Source organism: Rutidosis leptorrhynchoides, chromosome 4, assembly GCF_046630445.1.
Source record: "Rutidosis leptorrhynchoides isolate AG116_Rl617_1_P2 chromosome 4, CSIRO_AGI_Rlap_v1, whole genome shotgun sequence".
Taxonomy (NCBI): Eukaryota; Viridiplantae; Streptophyta; class Magnoliopsida; order Asterales; family Asteraceae; genus Rutidosis; species Rutidosis leptorrhynchoides.
This window is the reverse complement of record NC_092336.1, coordinates 370,478,978-370,497,522: the sequence shown is the minus strand read 5'-3', so window position 1 is coordinate 370,497,522 and position 18,545 is coordinate 370,478,978. Positions and strand designations below refer to the sequence as shown.

Here is an 18,545-nt window from a genome sequence, read left to right as displayed (position 1 = left end):
TCGAAATCATTAAGTTAGTAGTCTTGTTTTTACATACGTAGTTCATTGTTAATACACTTAATGACATGTTTACTTATCATTTATCATGATTAAACATAGTGTATCAATATCTTATTATGATTCATATGTATTTAGTAAGACGTTGTTATAACGATAATCGTTATATATATCATTTTTGAGTTTCTTAATTCAATAGTCTCATTTTTATGTATATAACTCATTGTTAAAATACCTAATGAGATACATACTTATCATAATATCATGATAACTATATATATATATATATATATATATATATATATATATATATATATATATATATATCCATATGTATGTCATCATATAGTTTTTACAAGTTTTAACGTTCGTGAATCGCCGGTCAACTTGGGTGGTCAATTGTCTATATAAAACCTATTTCAATTAATCAAGTCTTAACAAGTTTGATTGCTTAACATGTTGCAAACACTTAATCACGTAAATATCAATTTCATTTAATATATATAAACATGAAAAAGTTCGGGTCACTACAAAGACTAGTTCTTTAGGGTCTGCTAGAGAAAGACCATTCGGATTCCATTCTCAGAAACTACATGAAAACGGAATATCTAACTCTAACAGAAATACATATTACCCTTAAAAGATTCGAATCTTCCCACACTTAGTTAACTGTGGTGTCGAAATTGTGATTAACATCATCTTCAACTTCCATTGGATTATCTATGTAATGTTTAACTCTGTGACCATTAACCTTAAATTCAATCCCATTTGAATTTATTAATTCTACTGTTCCGTATGGAAAAACTCTTTTGACTATGAATGGTCCAGACCATCTTGATTTCAATTTTCCAGGAAATAGCTTGAATCGTGAATTGAAGAGAAGAACTCTGTCTCCTTCCTTAAATTCTTTTGAACTTCTGATTCTTTTATCATGCCATTTCTTCGTTCTTTCCTTATAGTTTAATGAATTTTCATATGCTTCATGTCTTAATTCTTCTAATTCGTTTAGTTGACTTAACCGTAGATGTCCGGCTTCATGCAAATCAAGATTACATGTCTTCAAAGCCCAAAATTCTTTATGCTCAATTTCTACTGGAAGGTGACATGCTTTTCTGTAAACAAGTTTAAAAGGTGTGGTTCCAATTGGAGTTTTGTAAGCTGTTCTAAAAGTCCAGAGTGCATCCTCCAATTTTATGGACCATTCCTTCGGATTTGATCCTATGGTTTTCTCTAGAATACATTTTAAAGCTCGGTTGGTATTTTCAACTTGTCCACTTGTTTGTGGATGATAAGCGTTTGAGATTTTATGACTTACTCCATATCTTTTGAGAACTTTCTCAAGTTGATTATTACAAAAATGAGTACTCCGATCACTTATTAAAGCTTTTGGTGTTCCGAACCTAGCAAAAAGACGTTTTAAGAAGTTGACTACAACTCGTGCATCGTTAATTGAGAGAGCTTTTGCTTCCGCCCATTTAGATATATAATCAATGGCAACGAGAATATAGAGATTATTATGAGATTTTGGAAATGGACCCATAAAGACAATACCCCAAATGTCAAATACTTCACATACTTGAATGACATTTTATGGCATTTCATCACGTTGACTTATTTTTCCGGCCCTTTGACAAGCATCACAGGATTTACAAAGAAGGTGTGCGTCTTTGAAAATTGTAGGCCAATAAAATCCAGCATCGTAAACTTTCCTTGCTGTGAGTTGAGGCCCATAATGCACTCCTGTTGGTCCTGTGTGACAATGGTTTAAGATTTGACTAGCTTCATCCCCCAATACACATCGGCGGATTATTCCATTGGGACAACTTTTAAACAAATGTGGATCTTTCCAGAAATAGTGTTTTATATCACTAAAGAATTTCTTTCGTTTTTGGTACGACAACCCTTTTTCAAGGAATCCACACACTAAGTAGTTTGCATAGTCTGCAAACCATGGAATTTTATTATAATCGATCTTCAAAAGATATTCATCAGGAAAGTTGTCTTGTATAGCCGATTCATTTAGAACTTCAAATTCAGGATTTTCAAGACGAGAAAGATTATCAGCGGCGAGATTTTCTGCTCCCTTTTTGTCTCGGATTTCAATATCGAACTCTTGTAAGAGTAAGATCCAACGGATTAATCATGGTTTGGATCTTGTTTTGAAAATAGGTATCCAAGAGCATAATAGTCGGTATAGACCACCGTTTTTGCTAGAACGAGATATGAACGAAATTTGTCAAAAGCAAAGACAATAGCAAGGAGTTCTTTTTTAGTAGTTATGTAATTCGTTTGTGCTCCTTGTAACGTCTTACTAGCGTAATAAATAGGTTGAAATCGTTTTTTAATCCTTTGTCCTAACACGGCTCCCATTGCAAAATCACTAGCATCGCACATGAGTTCAAATGGTAGATTCCAATTTGGAGTTATCATGATCGGCGCATTAGTGAGGTTTTCTTTAAGAATATTAAAAGATTTGATGCATTCATCCGAAAAGATGAATGGAGCATCCTTTTCTAGGAGTTTATTCATATGAGTGGCAATTTTAGAAAAATCTTTAATGAAACGTCAGTAAAAAAGGCATGCCCTAGAAAACTCCTAACTCCTCTAACATTGGTGGGATGTGAAAGTTTAGCAATTACATCTACTTTAGCTCTATCCACTTCAATTCCTTCCTTTAAAATTTTGTGACCAAGAACGATGCCTTCTCTAACCATGAAATGGCATTTCTCCCAATTAAGAACTAGATTTGATTGCTTGCATCTAATAAGCATTCGTTCAAGATTAACTAGACATGTTTCAAAAGTATCACCGAAGACTGAAAAGTCATCTATGAAAACTTCCATGCATTCTTCTATCATGTCGTGAAAAATCGCCATCATGCACCTTTGAAAGGTTGCAGGGGCGTTGCAAAGTCCAAATGGCATGCGTTTGTAAGTAAAAGTACCATAAGGGCACGTGAATGTGGTTTTCTCTTGGTCCTCGGGTGCTATTGGAATTTGAAAATATCCGGAAAAACCGTCAAGAAAACAATAGTAACTATTTTCGGCTAATCTTTCCAACATTTGATCAATGAAAGGTAAGGGAAAGTGATATTTTCTGGTTGCATCATTTAATTTTCTATAATCAATACAAACACGCCATCCCATTACAGTCCTAGTAGGAATAAGCTCATTTTTTTCATTTGTGATGATAGTCATGCCACCCTTCTTAGGTACACATTGAACTGGGCTTACCCATAGACTATCAGAGATTGGATAAATTAAACCTGCATCTAGCAGTTTAATAATTTCTTTCTTAAAAACATCTTGCATATTAGGATTTAGTCTTCGTTGGCGTTGCACATACGTTTTATGGCCTTCTTCCATAAGGATTTTATGTGTGCAATATGAAGGAGTTATGCCTTTAATGTCATGAATCTTCCATGCAATAGCTGGTTTATGACCTTTTAGCATAGAAACGAGTTGAGATTTTTCATTTTCCATAAGAGAAGACGATATTATTACAGTTAATTCAGATTCACCATGTAAATAAGCGTATTCCAAATGGTTTGGAAGTGGCTTTAACTCTAATGTATGTGGTTCTTCTATCGACAATTTGTATCGATATCTGTCTTCTTCTTTTAGCATTTGAAGTTCTTCTGTTGTTGGTTCATATTCATTAGCCATGAGTGTAGCTAACATTTCAGCTTCATCAATTGGTTTAGTTCCTTCTCCTAAAGAACATTCTCCTGTTCCTTGTAATTCTGGAAATTCTTCTAACAATTCTGCATGTGAATCTATAGTTTGAATATAATAACATGTATCATCTTCAGATTGCGGTTGTTGCATGGCTCTATCAACAGAAAAGGTAACACTCTTGTCCTCTATACTTAGGGTCAGTTTCTTACCGAACACGTCTATTATTGCTTTAGCCGTGTTTAAGAATGGTCTTCCTAATATAAGAGGAACTCGAGAATCTTCTTCCATGTTCAGAATAACAAAATCTACTAGAAATACTAAAGTACCAACTTTAACTAGCATGTTCTCCATTATCCCTCTAGGATATTTTACTGATCGATCGGCTAGTTGTATGCTTATTCATGTTGGTTTCAATTCTCCGAGGTCTAGTTTAGCGTATAGTGAATACAGCATTAAATTTATACTAGCACCTAAGTCTGCCAATGCTTCTATTGAACTAAGACTACCTAGAAAACATGGAATTGTGAAACTTCCTGGATCAGAGAGTTTTTCTGGTAGCTTATTCAATAGCATTGCAGAACAATTAGCATTCATTATAACAGCCGAGAGTTCTTCCATTTTCTTTCTATTTGTGATTAGATCTTTCAGGAAATTAGCATACCTAGGCATTCCTGAAATCACATCAATGAAAGGAAGATTGACATTTATTTGTTTAAACATATCCAAGAATTTGGATTGCTCGGCTTCAAGTCTTTCTTTTTTCATTTTACTCGGGTAAGGAAGTATGGTTTAACATAAGGCTTAGCCTTAACTGTGTTATCTTCATTAACCTTTTCAACTACTGATTCTGATTCTTTCTCTTGCTCAGGTTGTGGTACCTGTGTAGTAGGAATAGAGTCATCAGAAATTACAGGTATTTCAGGTGGTTTAAGTGTAATACCACTTCTCGTGGTAATGGCTTTAGCTGTTTCATTTCGGAGGTTAGCATTTGTATCGCTGGGTAGACTTCCCAGTTTTCTTTCACCTATCAACCTTGCTAGGTTGCTTACTTCTTGTTCCAGATTTTGAATAGAAGCTTGTTGATTTCTAAATACTTGAGCATTTTGTTCATTGATTTGTTTCTGAGATGTGAAAAATTGAGTTTGAGATTCAACTAGCTTCGACATCATATCTTCTAAATTTGGCTTTTTATCATCGGTTTGTGGTGGTTTATTTTGAAAAATAGGTCTTTGCTGATTGTAAGTATTATTAGATTAGGACCTTGTTGGTTATTGTATGGAACATTTCGGTTATAATTCTGATTTTGATTGTAGTTTGGTCTTGGCGGTTGATAATTATTCTGATAATTATTTCCAGGCCTTTGGTTTATGTATGAAACATTCTCTCTTTGTTCCATTGTTTGTTCAATACTAAGACAATCTTTTGTCAAATGTGGTCATCCACACTGCTCACAACTAATTCGTATTGCATGAATATCTTTAGTCATCTTTTCCATTCGTCTCTCGAAAGCATCTATCTTTGCGGAAATGGAATCAAAGTCATGGCTAGAATCGGCTCTAGCCGCTTTAGATGATCTAACGATATCTTTTTCTTGATGCCACTCATGCGAGTGGGAAGCAGTGTTATCAATAATTTTGTAAGCTTCAGTTGCGGTTTTCTTCATAATGGAACCACGAGCTGCTATACCAATGTCTTTTCGTGTAGTAATATCGCATCCTTGGTAGAATATTTGTACTATTTGATAAGTTTCTAAACCATGTTGCGGACATCCTCTCAACAACTTTCCAAATCTTTTCCACGCCTCATATAGAGTTTTATTTGGCTTTTGTGTGAACGTAACAATTTCTTCTTGAAGTCTCACGGCTTTAGATGCCGAAAAGAATTGTTTAAGAAAATTTTCAACTAAAACATCCCATGTATCAATCGCCCCTTCAGGTAACGATTCTAACCAATCTTTGGCTTTTCCCTTTAAAGTCCAGGGAAATAACATGAGATGTATCTGTTCATCCTCAACTTCTCTGATTTTGAATAGAGTACAAATCCTATTAAAAGTTCGAAGATGCTCGTTTGGATCTTCCTTCGGCGCACCACTAAATTGACATTGATTAGTTACCATGTGTAGGATTTGTCCTTTGATTTCATAATCTGGCGCATTAATGTCTGGTTGAGTAATTGCGTGACCTTGGCCAGTGTGTTTAGCCCTCATTCGGTCTTCCATACTTAGAGGTTTCAGATTTTTCATGATTGAATTTGTTGAATCTGAATCACTAGAGGATTCTGATTTAATGGTTTCTTCCTCGACAATCTCTGGATGAGTGATTTGTGGTTTAGGAGGAATGATTAGTGATTCAGGATCTCTGAATTGTCCCTGAATATCCTCCGGATTCTCAATTGTGAGGTCGGGTTCAAAAAATGGATGATCGGAAATTTGAATTTGAGTACTTGGTCGACTAGATGACGATTCTAAAGAAAAATCAACGGCGACAATATTGGCTAGATGTCTTGATCCAGTTACAGGTGGTGAACGTATGAAAGGTGGTGAACGTTTTGCTCGGTGCATTCACTGAATATCCAATTAGTTATAAAAGATAAAAAAAATTATATAAGTTATCAAATTAATAGACTTTTCTGATTTTGCCCATGTTTCGAATAGCCAATAGATGCAGCAGGTAGCCAGGACCCTTTAAATCGAAAGCCCACAACTCGCCACTAACTAATCCAACTATTACTACGAACCAGAAAATTTTGGATGTCTATCAATTTAACCACTTAAAATAATGTTTTCGTTGAAATTTAAAGAAAATAAAGGAAATTCTATGTCCTAAAAACTAGAGCGTCGAGAAATAAGAAAGAAAAAGAGTGCGTCGTAAAACGTCGAAAAATAAAAGGTCGAAAAATATTAATAAGAAAGAAAAACGTCGAAACTTAAAAGTCTAAAAACTAAAAATTAAAACTTACGTCTAAAGGTATTAAAGGTTAAAAAGAATTCTATATCCAAAACGGCAATAACTTAAAAAGTACTAAAATCTTAAAACGGCGTCGCAAAATTCTAAAACATCTAAATCTTAGTGTAAAGAAAAAGAACTTAAGAGATTTTACGGCAAAGCCTAAAAATCTAGAAATATAAAATAAACTACGGCAAAAACTAATCTTAAAATTAATTACGAACGATAAATATACAATTTAAGAATTAAACTAATAAAAAGATACGAAATATAGAAATAAAACTTAAAGTTATGAAAATACAATTTTTATAAAAAAAATATTATTTTTATATTATTATTTTATAAAAGTATTATTTTTATAATTAATAAAACTAAATCAAACTTAAAATACAAATTTAATTAAACAAACTAATTAAAACTAATTAATAATAATAATAATTAAATCTAACCCTAAATGATTTAATTTATAATAATAATTAACCTAATTCCGTAATAAATGATAGGGTTTCAGCTGTCAGACAGCCTCATGCGATCGCATGAGGTTTACGTGTCTGGGCCATGTGATCGCATGGCTTCGGATACCAGGCCAGGTCTTGGGCTGCTACAGTACCAGGCCGGAATACTTATATTTTTTTCTGATTTTAATTTTATAGAAATTAAAATGTAAAAAAACTATAAAAAAAAATTTACTTATTAGTTTTAATTTTTAACAAAAGAAATAAAAAAAATTTAAACTTTAAAAATTTAAACACGTAATATAAAAATATATTTTTCTTTTTATGTTTTTAAATTTTTATATTTAAAACTTTTTATATTTTTATAAAAATAGTTTAAAAACTTAATAAAAAAAATTTTTATAGCGTTTCGCTTTCGGCGTTGTTGAAATCCCCGGTAGCGGCGCCAAAAATACTTGATGTTATGCAAGTTGTATACGAAATAATTATATTTTTATTGCGAAATACTATTAAATACGATACAATTTTACACAAGTTATTTATTTATTATTAGAGTGGATATACCTAAACCTTGCTACAACACTATAGGCAGTGTACCTAATCGTACAATAGTGTTTTTTTTAGGAAGTCCGGTTCGTTCCGCAGAGAGCTAGCCAAGTTTAACGCTATATTTTTCAACTATATTTGAATATATATATATATATATATATATATACATATATATATATATATATATATATATATATATATATATATATATATATATATATATATATATATAGTATTATTATTATTATAAAAAGTGGGGTTTTTACCTTTTATTGACACGTTTTTCGATTTTATGTCTTAAGTCACAATTAAAACCTAATGTAAAATATTAAAAATAAATATAACTTAATTTAAAGCGAAAAGTAAATGACGATAATTAAAGTGCGATAAATTAAAGTGCGATAAATAAAATGACGGTAAATAAAATTATGATAATTTAAAAGTACGATAATTAAAAGTGCGATAAGATATAAAATAAAGGAATTTTGCTTATTTAAACTTCTGTAATCATGATGTTCGACGTGTTGATTTTAGTTTATTATCGTGGGTTAATTGTCCTTTGTCCTGGATTATTCGATATGTCCATCTGGTTTTTGTCAATAACAGTCCATCAGTCATAAATTTAAAGTGCGAGTGTCCTCGTCAAATTATCCTTATACCCGAAGTCAAATATTCCAACTAATTGGGGACTTAAACTGTAATAAGGTTTTAATACATTGTTAATGATTACACCAGGTTATCGACTGTATGCAATCCAAAGTTTTAATACTTTATTATCAATTACACTAAGTGTCCTTGTATGTAATCCACCCCTGTTTTAATGAGTCCATTGACTATTAATCCATTCCCGTGTCCAGTTAAATGAACGATTATTAGTATTTATAAATATCCCGCCCATCGTGTCCGATCGAGTGTATATGGTTATTTATAGATACGTCAAATTGTAAATCTCTATATTAAATTAACGAACTATCATTCAGTTAAACAAATATAAAGCCCATTAATAGCCCATAGTCCAATTTCCACAAGTGTCGGTCTTTTGTCCAAACCCCAATTATGGTACAAAGCCCAATTACCCCGTCTTTAATATTTAATCCAACATCACGATTACTTCGACTTAAATAAGCATAATAATAACTTAGCTACGAGACATTAATTTAAAAATGTTGAACATAACTTACAATGAGTATTAATAGCGTAGTGTTACACGGACAGAATTTCGACTTACAAACTTAAAACATTCGCCACTATAACCTTATTATTATTAATCTTAAATTAAAATTAAAATTATAATATATATATATATATATATATATATATATATATATGTTGAGAGGGTGCAGAGAAAGGAAAGAAAAAGATGTGTTTTTTTCGTCAGAAAAATTCTTCAATTTATAGATGTGGCCAGACTTTGGGTGCCATGCAATCGCATGGGATTAAATCTTCCAGGCCATGCGATTGCATGGCCTGCTTTTCCAGCTCATGTACTTTTGTTTTCTTATTTGTCGACGGTTTTTAATATAAATAATTTATAGAATTATTTATATATTATATTATATTCGTGTGTATAGTTGAATTGTAATTTTAGCTCAATTGCGTCGCGCGTTGATAGTTTGTTCATGTCCCGGTTCCGAATTTTCGAACGTCCTTTCGTACGATTTAATATCTTGTACTTTGCGTTTTGCGGCTTGTACTCTTGTAATTTTGAGACATTTCTTATCAATAAATTGAACTACTTGGATTGTACTTTGTACTTTTTAGCATTTTGGTCGTTTGTGTCTTCAAATCGTCGAATCTGTCTTTTGTCTTCACCTTTTAATATTTAAACGAATATCACTTGTAAATAGAACAATTGCAACTAAAAGCTTGTCTTTCTTGAGGGATAATGCTATGAAATATATGTTTGTTTTTAGCATTATCACCGGGTTATAGCTAAAACTTAAGAAATACGGGTGTTGACGGTATTTTCCATCGGGACATTTCATGTTAACATAGAGGTCATCGGGGTTGGACTCGTATTTTTCTATTTTTATGCCTTTTCCCTTATTATTTTCTTTTGCCTTTTCTAGTTGTGTCGGGGTAATTTCTATAACATCATCGGAATCCTCATCGGGATCTGATTCATCAGAAAATTGGTAATCTTCCCAATATTTTGCTTCCTCGGCGGAAACACCATTGACCATTATTAATTTTGGTCCATTGGTTGAGGATTTTCTTTTATTTATCTGTTTTTCAGTGGTTTCTAATATTTCCTCCCCCGGAACCTCTTCTTCTTCGGGTTCCTCTTCTTTCGGTTCCTCTTCTTCAGGTTCCTCTTCGGGAATTTGTGAATCTTCCCAATATATATTCGACTCTTCATTATTATTAGGTGAGTCGATGGGATTTGTATTAGAGGTAGACATCTATCACACAATATCAAATACGTTAAGAGATTAATATATCACATAATATTTACATGTTAATAATATATAGTTTCCAACAAAAAAAAATGTTAAGCAATCGTTTTTAAAGAAAACACGGTCGAAGTCCAGACTCACTAAAGCATCCTAACAAATTCGGTTAGACACACTAATGCAAAATTTCTGGTTCTCTAAGACCAACGCTCGGATACCAACTGAAATGTCCCGTTCATATCGATTATAAACGTTCCATATTAATTGATTTCGTTGCGAGGTTTTGACCTCTATATGAGACGTTTTTCAAAGGCTGCATTCGATTTTAAAACAAATCATAACTTTTAAAATATTACGACGATTATCAAATAATGATAATCTAAAATATAGCGTTTTCACACGACCATTACATAATGGTTTACAATAATATTACACATCAATATATGCCATCGAATGCAGTTTTTAAACAATATTATACAAGCATGGACTCCAAATCTTGTCCTTAATTTAGTTTGCAACAACGGAAGCTCTTAACAATCACCTGAGAATAAACATGCTTAAAACGTCAACAAAAAATGTTGGTGAGTTATAGGTTTAACCTATATATTTATCAAATTATAATAATAGACCACAAGATTTCATTTCTCATAAATACACATCTTGTAACAGGCATTTCGCAAACTGCATAGAGATAAAAATCATTTATATGGTGAACACCTGGTAACCGACCTTAACAAGATGCATATAGGATATCGTCTATCATTCCGGAACTCCCTTCGGACATGATAAATTCGAAGTACTAAAGCATCCGGTACTTTGGATGGGGCTTGTTGGGCCCAATAGATCTATCATTAGGATTCGCGTCAATTAGGGTGTCTGTTCCCTAATTCTTAGATTACCAGACTAAAAAAGGGCATATTCGGTTTAATAATTCAACCATAGAATGTAGTTTCACGTACTTGTGTCTATTTTGTAAAACATTTATAAAACTGCATGTATTCTCATCCCAAAAATATTAGATTTAAAAAGTGGGACTATAACTCACATTCACAGATTTTTACTTCGTCGGGAAGTAAGACTTGGCCACTGGTCGATTCACGAACCTATAACAAATATGTACATATATATCAATTTATGATCGGAATATATTCACAACATTTTTTATTACGTTTTTATGATTTAAGTTTGTTAAGTTAGTAGTCCTCGTTAGTAACCTACAACTAGTTGTCCACAGTTAGATGTACAGAAATAAATCAAAAAAAAATATATATATATATATATATATATATATATATATATATATATATATATATATATATATATATATATATATATATATATATATATATATATATATATATATATCTTGAATCAATCCACGACCTAGTGTATACATGTCTCAGGCTAGATCACAACTCAAAGTATATATATTTTTGGAATCAACCTCAACCCTGTATAGCTAACTCAAACATTACTGCATATAGAGTGTCTATGGTTGTTCCAAATAATATATATAGATGGGTCGGTATGATATGTCAAAACATTGTATACATGTCTATGGTATCCCAAGATTACATAATATGTATAATACAATATAAATTAGTTAGGATATGTTTAGTCTAGATTTGTTACAAAATTTTCGTAGCTAAAACTAGCAAGTTTATCCAATTTTGTTTTACCCGTCATTTCTTCGTTTCAAATTCGTTTTGAGTGATTCAAGTTGATATGGTTTCATATTGAACTTAATTTTATGAATCTAAATAGAAAAAGTATAAGTTTATAGTTGGAAATACATGTTACAAGTCAATATTATAAGAGTTAGTCATTTTAGTCGAAAGAACGACGTCTTGATGACCATTTTGAAAAACATATTTCCACTTTGAGTTTAACCATGATTTTTGGATATAGTTTCTTGTTCATATGTAATATCATTTTTCCAGAAAAGAAACTTCCAATTCAAAGATTAAGATACTTTTTATTTTTTTTAACCCAAAACAGCCCCCGATTTTACTATGACAGCGTATGTCCGGTTTTACGGTGTTCTTCGTGTTTCCAGGTTTTAAATCATTAAGTTAGCATATCATATAGATATAGAACGTGTGTTTAGTTGATTTTAAAAGTCAAGTTAGAAGGATAACTTTGTTTGCGAACAAGTTTAGAATTAACTAAACTATGTTCTAGTGATTACATGTTCAAATCTTCGAATAAGATAGTTTTATATATACGAATCAAATGATGTTATGAACATCATTACTACCTCAAGTTTGGTAGGTAAACCTACCGGAAGTGACAAAAATTGATCTAGCTTCAAAGGATTCTTGGATGGCTTGAAAGTTCTTGAAGTAGAATCATGACACGAAAACAAGTTCAAGGGTGTGTTTGGATGAAACTAGCTCAAGCTCCTATAAGCTCTCATAAGCTCCCATAAGCTCCTCTACCAAACACACCCCAAGTAAGATTTCAACTCGAAATAAGGTAGTTATAGTTATAGAAATTGAATCAAAGTTTGAATAAGAGTATTACTTTGTATTAGAAAGATATCTTACTGTAAATAAGAAAGATTTCTTGAGCTTAGATGATTACTTGGATTGGATTAGAAAGCTTGGAAGTAATATTGCAAACTTGATAGTATTCTTGATTTTATGAAACTAGAACTTATAGAATTTATGAAGAACACTTAGAACTTGAAGATAGAACTTGAGAGAGATCAATTAGATGAAGAAAATTGAAGAATGAAAGTGTTTGTAGGTGTTTTTGGTCGTTGGTATATGAATTAGATATAAAGGATGTGTAAGTTTGTTTTCATGTAAATAATTCATGAATGATTTATAATATTTTTTGTAATTTTGTGAGATATTTTATGCTAGTTGCCAAATGATGGTTCCCACATGTTTAATGACTCACATGGGCTGCTAAGGACCGGATGATTAAGTGTATATACCAATAGTATATACATCTTAGAAGCTGTGTATTGTACGAGTACGAATACGGGTGCATACGAGTAGAATTGTTGATGAAAATGAATGAGGATGTAATTGTAAGCATTTTTGTTAAGTAGAAGTACTTTGATATATGTCATGAAGTCTTCCAAAAGTGTATTAATACATCTTAATACACTACATGTATATACATTTAACTGAGTCGTTAAGTCATCGTTAGTCGTTATATGTAAGTGTTGTTTCAGAACCTTTAAGTTAACGATCTTGTTAAATGTAATTGATCCATTGTTATTACACTTAAATGAGATGTTAAATTGTTATGTTAACATGTTAACATGGTGTATTAATATATCTTAATATCATATAAATATGTGTAAAATACTATTATAACGATAATCGTTATATATATGTATTGTTTCGAAAGCCTTAAGTTAGTAGTCTCATCTTACTCGTGTAGTTCATTGTTAATACGCTTAATGATATATGTAATTATCATTTCATGATGTTAAACATAGTGTATTAATATCTTAACATGATACATATGTATTTAGTAAGACGTTGTTGTAACGATGGCCGTTATATATATCGTTTCGCGTTTCTTAATTCACTATTTTCATTTTATGTATATAACTCATTGTTAATGTACTTGGTGAGATACTTACTCATCATAATATCATGTTAAATATATATATATATATATATATATATATATATATATATATATATATATATATATATATATATATATATATATATATATATATATATATATATATATATATATATATTATCATGTTGTTTTACAAGTTTTAACGTTCGTGAATCGCCGGTCAACTTGGGTGGTCAATTGTCTACATGAAACTCATTTCAATAAATCAAGTCTTAACAAATTTGATTGTTTAACATGTTGGAAACATTTAATCATGCAAATATAGTTTTCATTTAATATATAATTATGGAAAAATTCGGGTTACTACATTAACTACTTAATTAATCCTGTATAGTTCCTTAATTTAATTAGTGTCAACTAATCATATTTGTGTTGAAACTTTTGGTGTTTTCTTTTATCAAAGTCAACACCTTCCCCTCTTATATCTGACTTGTGTCATTTTTACGTGTAATTTCTTCTTAAATCTTTGGGTCTTTGAGATTGGTTATATGGTATACCAAACATTTTGACATGTGTTATTATTAACCTTCTAGAATTCACGTACATATTTCATATATACTTAGTTACATATTAAGTGGAAACTTTTTATCTATAAATCAAAGTATACTTTAGATATTCATGCAGATTTATGAGTCTCATCTATACATCAACCAAATATCACATACTCGGTAATTCGGTATCTTGTTTAGGTCGTTTTGTTTCTTTGTAGGTGAGGCTCGCTCGTATATCGTTTGATTTCTTTGATGAAAGTTCCTTGTTTTCTATTAGAGTTCTTGACTTCTTGTTTATTTCACAAAAGAAGAATATCACATATATAGTCACTAAAGTAATTTAATTGGGTAAAATCACTACAAGAAACAAGGACTTTAGTGAAAAAGACTATTCGTCACTAATAACAATAAATTGATTAATAATTCAAGTTAGTGACCAACGTAAATTGATCACTTCTTGTCACTATCGATCAGTCACAAAACAATATTAGAGATCAAAATAGAAAAAATTGTCACTATAGTGAACATTTATTTGATCAATAATATCGTATAGTGACCAACATTTAGTGACGACTTTGTGAATGATAACTAAATAATGTTATTAATGACTAAAAAATAGGTCGTCATTAAAAGACCGTCATAAATAATATTTTTTTCCGTAGTGAATAGGATGGACATTTCAAATAAAATGGAAAGAATATTGCTGTAGTATTTTATGTAAACCAACCATAACAATTTGATGAAACTCGTACAAATTAAATATGCAAGAACAACACCTGAAACATTGAAAGACAACAAATAAAAAATGATATATGAAGGAATATATGTGTCTGAACTATGGCCTTGTATTATGTACAATGATAACTTCGACATCAAGTAAGTTAGATGAACAAACCAATCGATCAAACCAAATTAATTAACACTCCTATTATTCCACACATTTCTAGATTTCTTGGTTTTCAGTAAGTAATATACGAAAATCGTTTTCTCTATGACCATGGTGAACAAGCCCGCCTGTGAACGTCCATACTAACTGTGATCAAATTATGTACACAAACAAATTAATGAATATATGCTTTATGAGACAGATACTTATATATGTAGAATAGAATATCATTATATTATTATTATTATTATTATTATTATTATTATTATTATTATTATTATTATTATTATTATTATTATTATTATTATTATTATTATTATTATTATTTTATTATTATTATTATTATTATTATTATAATATTAATATAATATATAATATATATATATATATATATATATATATATATATATATATAAATATATATATATATATATATATATGTATATATATATATATATATATATGTATATATATATATATATATATATATATATATATATATATATATATATATATATATATATATTGTATATTATATTATAATATTATAATAATAATAATAATAATAATAATAATAATAATAATAATAATAATAATAATAATAATAATAATAATAATAATAATAATAATAATAATAATAATAATAATAATAATAATAATAATAATAATAATAAAACATATCATTTGTAGTTAAAATATTGTTTTGTTAAGAATAATCTTTACTTTTGGTCACAAAACTAACTCTTTGAGATAATAGTCACTGGTCAGGATATGCTCCTAGTGGTTTATATTCAAACTCCAACTAGTAGGCTATTACAAGTTCTAAGTAATGGTAATTTTTACAGCTTTCATTATTTTTAATAACAGTAATCAAACATTTGTTAACTACTCCTAATACAATAACGTTGGGTGTCATCGTCGCTTACACGACAAAATCTTTGTTAATGAGAACTGTTGTTATATATCATTATGCATATGGACATATAGATATCTCAGTTTGTATATATATAATAGCAACTATTTGTTACGAAAAGCGGAAGAGAGTGCTTACTCAATGACATCTTTCCAATAGCTACCACTAGCTTCATCATCCATAAGATCTTGCCAATTAGCATCAAGAGTAGTTGAAGAATTCAGATGATGATCACTTTGTTTTAGAATATTTGTGGCGTTTCCAACTTGAATATTCATTTGATTACTTTGACTTTGACTTTGACTCTGACTGAGAGGCTCCGGTGAGGCCGGCACTAGTGGTGGAACAGATTCAAAATCTTCTAAGTTCGGGTAACTTTGAGAGACAAAATCATGATTCGAAAATGAAGGAATACTTGATGAAGATGGAGTCTGATCATTCATGGCTAATTCCTGAAGGTTTTGTAACTGATGTGGGTTCAGTTTAAGGTATTCTGATAATTGGACAGCGTAAAATGGGTCAATATTTTGAGGCATTGTAGTACTAGTAGATGTGTTGGTACTCAAAACTTGTAGTATGTTTTGAAGCAATTGAAATTTGGCTATCTGTGTTGCATCAGATGGCGACATAAGTGCGCTTAAGTTCATATCTAGGAATGATGGATTTATGAGATTTGTAGCTCCTATATTATTAGCAGCAATGGCCAAAAGTTGTGGCAGATTAGCAAGGATGTCAAGATGATCGGTTCTTCGTTGATGCGTGACTGGATCAATTCCCATTTGAAGTAATTTCTTCTTTAAGTGAGTGTTCCAAAAATTCTTAATCTCGTTATCTGTTCTTCCTGGAAGATGCGTTGCTATAGCTGACCACCTGAACATATATACAAAAAAATTACACAATTTCTCTGCATGAAAGTAAACAGATAAAATTTTCCCGCTATTAGGGAGGGGAGTTTTTTTATACTCTGTATGAAGCATAACCCGTTATCCCATGATCATTTCCGACCCTTTTCCCTGATCACAATCAGATAAATTCGACCCAAATGTATTTGGGTAATATTGATATTAACAGAGTAGTTCAAAAGTCTATTTGAACTATATGCAAGATTTGAAATTACAAACGAATAGCGGATAATATTTTTACTCAGATATAGGTGAATTAAAACAAAAGTAGTAAAAGAATGAGTTACTTGTTTCCGAGATGAGAATGGAGGTGTATGATGAGTTTCTCTTCGTCTTCGGTAAAATTTCCTCGTTTGATATCAGGACGAAGATAATTAGTCCATCTCAAACGACAGCTTTTACCACACCTATTAAGTCCAGCAAGTGATGGTAACGCTCTCCAACTTCCATGTCCATTACGCTCGATATAATCGATAAGCATTTGATCTTCTTCAGGTGTCCATGGACCCTTCTTGAGTCCGTTTTCATCGCTGCTTGATGATCTTCCCATCATTTATAAACCTGTACACATAATTCAAACATGTACATATTGGTCAAAAACAAAACATATATACATATATGATATAAAATTCCGTTAAGATATACAATAAAATTAACAAGATATAATGTTAAGAAGTGATGTATAAAACCTTTTGAGTGTATAATGATGAGGTTTGGTGGTGAAGAAATGTGCAGTTAGTTTGGTCTTTTATATGTGTCAATATGTGTTTGAATGACGAACATTGCTTGTGGTTGTATCCTAACCGAGTATTAAATACAAATACCCTAAAAAGACATGATGTTTAAAAATCATGTAAACAAATTAAATTAAAATGTACGCCCTCGGTCTCATATTAATAGTCCACAGACAAAAAACACACAATTTAAGGAAATATAATAAAAGTACTGTGGTTTCTGTTAATTTTCCAGATTTACCCTTACCTTTTCTTTCTCTTTTAATCTTATTCATATACATTAAATGCATAATAGAACTTTACCTTATTCCTCTTATCTATATTTGGAATTAGACTATTAATTTGGGACAATTGAACTATTAATATGAGACGGATAATTAATAAAAAGGTAAATTAGCAAGGCATGCATGCAACAATACAGATTTGTGTCAATGTGTTTTATACATTAAATTCACCTCTACTTAAATTAACTTTAAAATCTGATATTACTTCATTTATATAAGTGTTCATGTTACCATAGTTAATTATGTCATACAATCATGTTACAACTCTATCAAAGAGATTTTAATGAGTATATATTATGTAAGTTATATGATTGGTGATCATAGTAAAAAAAAAAAAAAAAAAAAAAAAAAAAAAAAAAAAAAAAAACCTGAATATAAATATATAATCAAGATTCACTCGTTTTTAAGAAAGAAGTAACTAATTTTTACAATGAAAAGAAAATTAGTATTTTTGTAAACTCACATTTAAAATTTAATGTTAAATGTATTGATGATTTTAATTTTAATTTGTTTTAAAAGAAAATGAAAAGTTAATCATATTATTCTAAGCTTCTTTGGTATTCATTTGTCAATGATTTTCACGTTTAATTCAGCTCTAAAATTCACCATGATTGTTTAAGTAGCGTAAACAAACGAATATATATGGTTTTTCTGTTTGGGCTATTGATCTAATATTCAATATTGTGCGGAATAACTTGATATTGGGTTTA

General features: G+C 30.5%; 1 protein-coding gene across 1 annotated transcript; it reads right to left on the bottom strand.

The window, feature by feature from the left end:
- Positions 1–16,049: 16,049 nt before the first annotated feature.
- Positions 16,050–17,546, bottom strand: LOC139841829 (transcription factor MYB41-like). Its single transcript, XM_071832024.1, has 3 exons — positions 17,523–17,546; positions 17,105–17,409; positions 16,050–16,785 (listed from the first exon to the last, which is right to left on the bottom strand). Exons 2-3 carry the CDS (start codon positions 17,368–17,370, stop codon positions 16,050–16,052), a joined length of 1,002 nt encoding a protein of 333 aa, XP_071688125.1. The 5' UTR covers positions 17,371–17,409; positions 17,523–17,546.
- Between the last annotated feature and the right edge of the window lie 999 nt (positions 17,547–18,545).

What these genes read in the sequence shown, in the direction of transcription:
- LOC139841829 (XM_071832024.1), bottom strand. Translation starts at nt 17,370, where the DNA reads ATGATGGGAAGATCATCAAGCAGCGATGAAAACGGACTCAAGAAGGGT. An exon ending in CATTCTCATCTCGGAAACAA is followed by an intron (nt 16,786 to 17,104) that starts GTAACTCATTCT and finishes ATATATGTTCAG; the next exon opens with GTGGTCAGCTATAGCAACGC.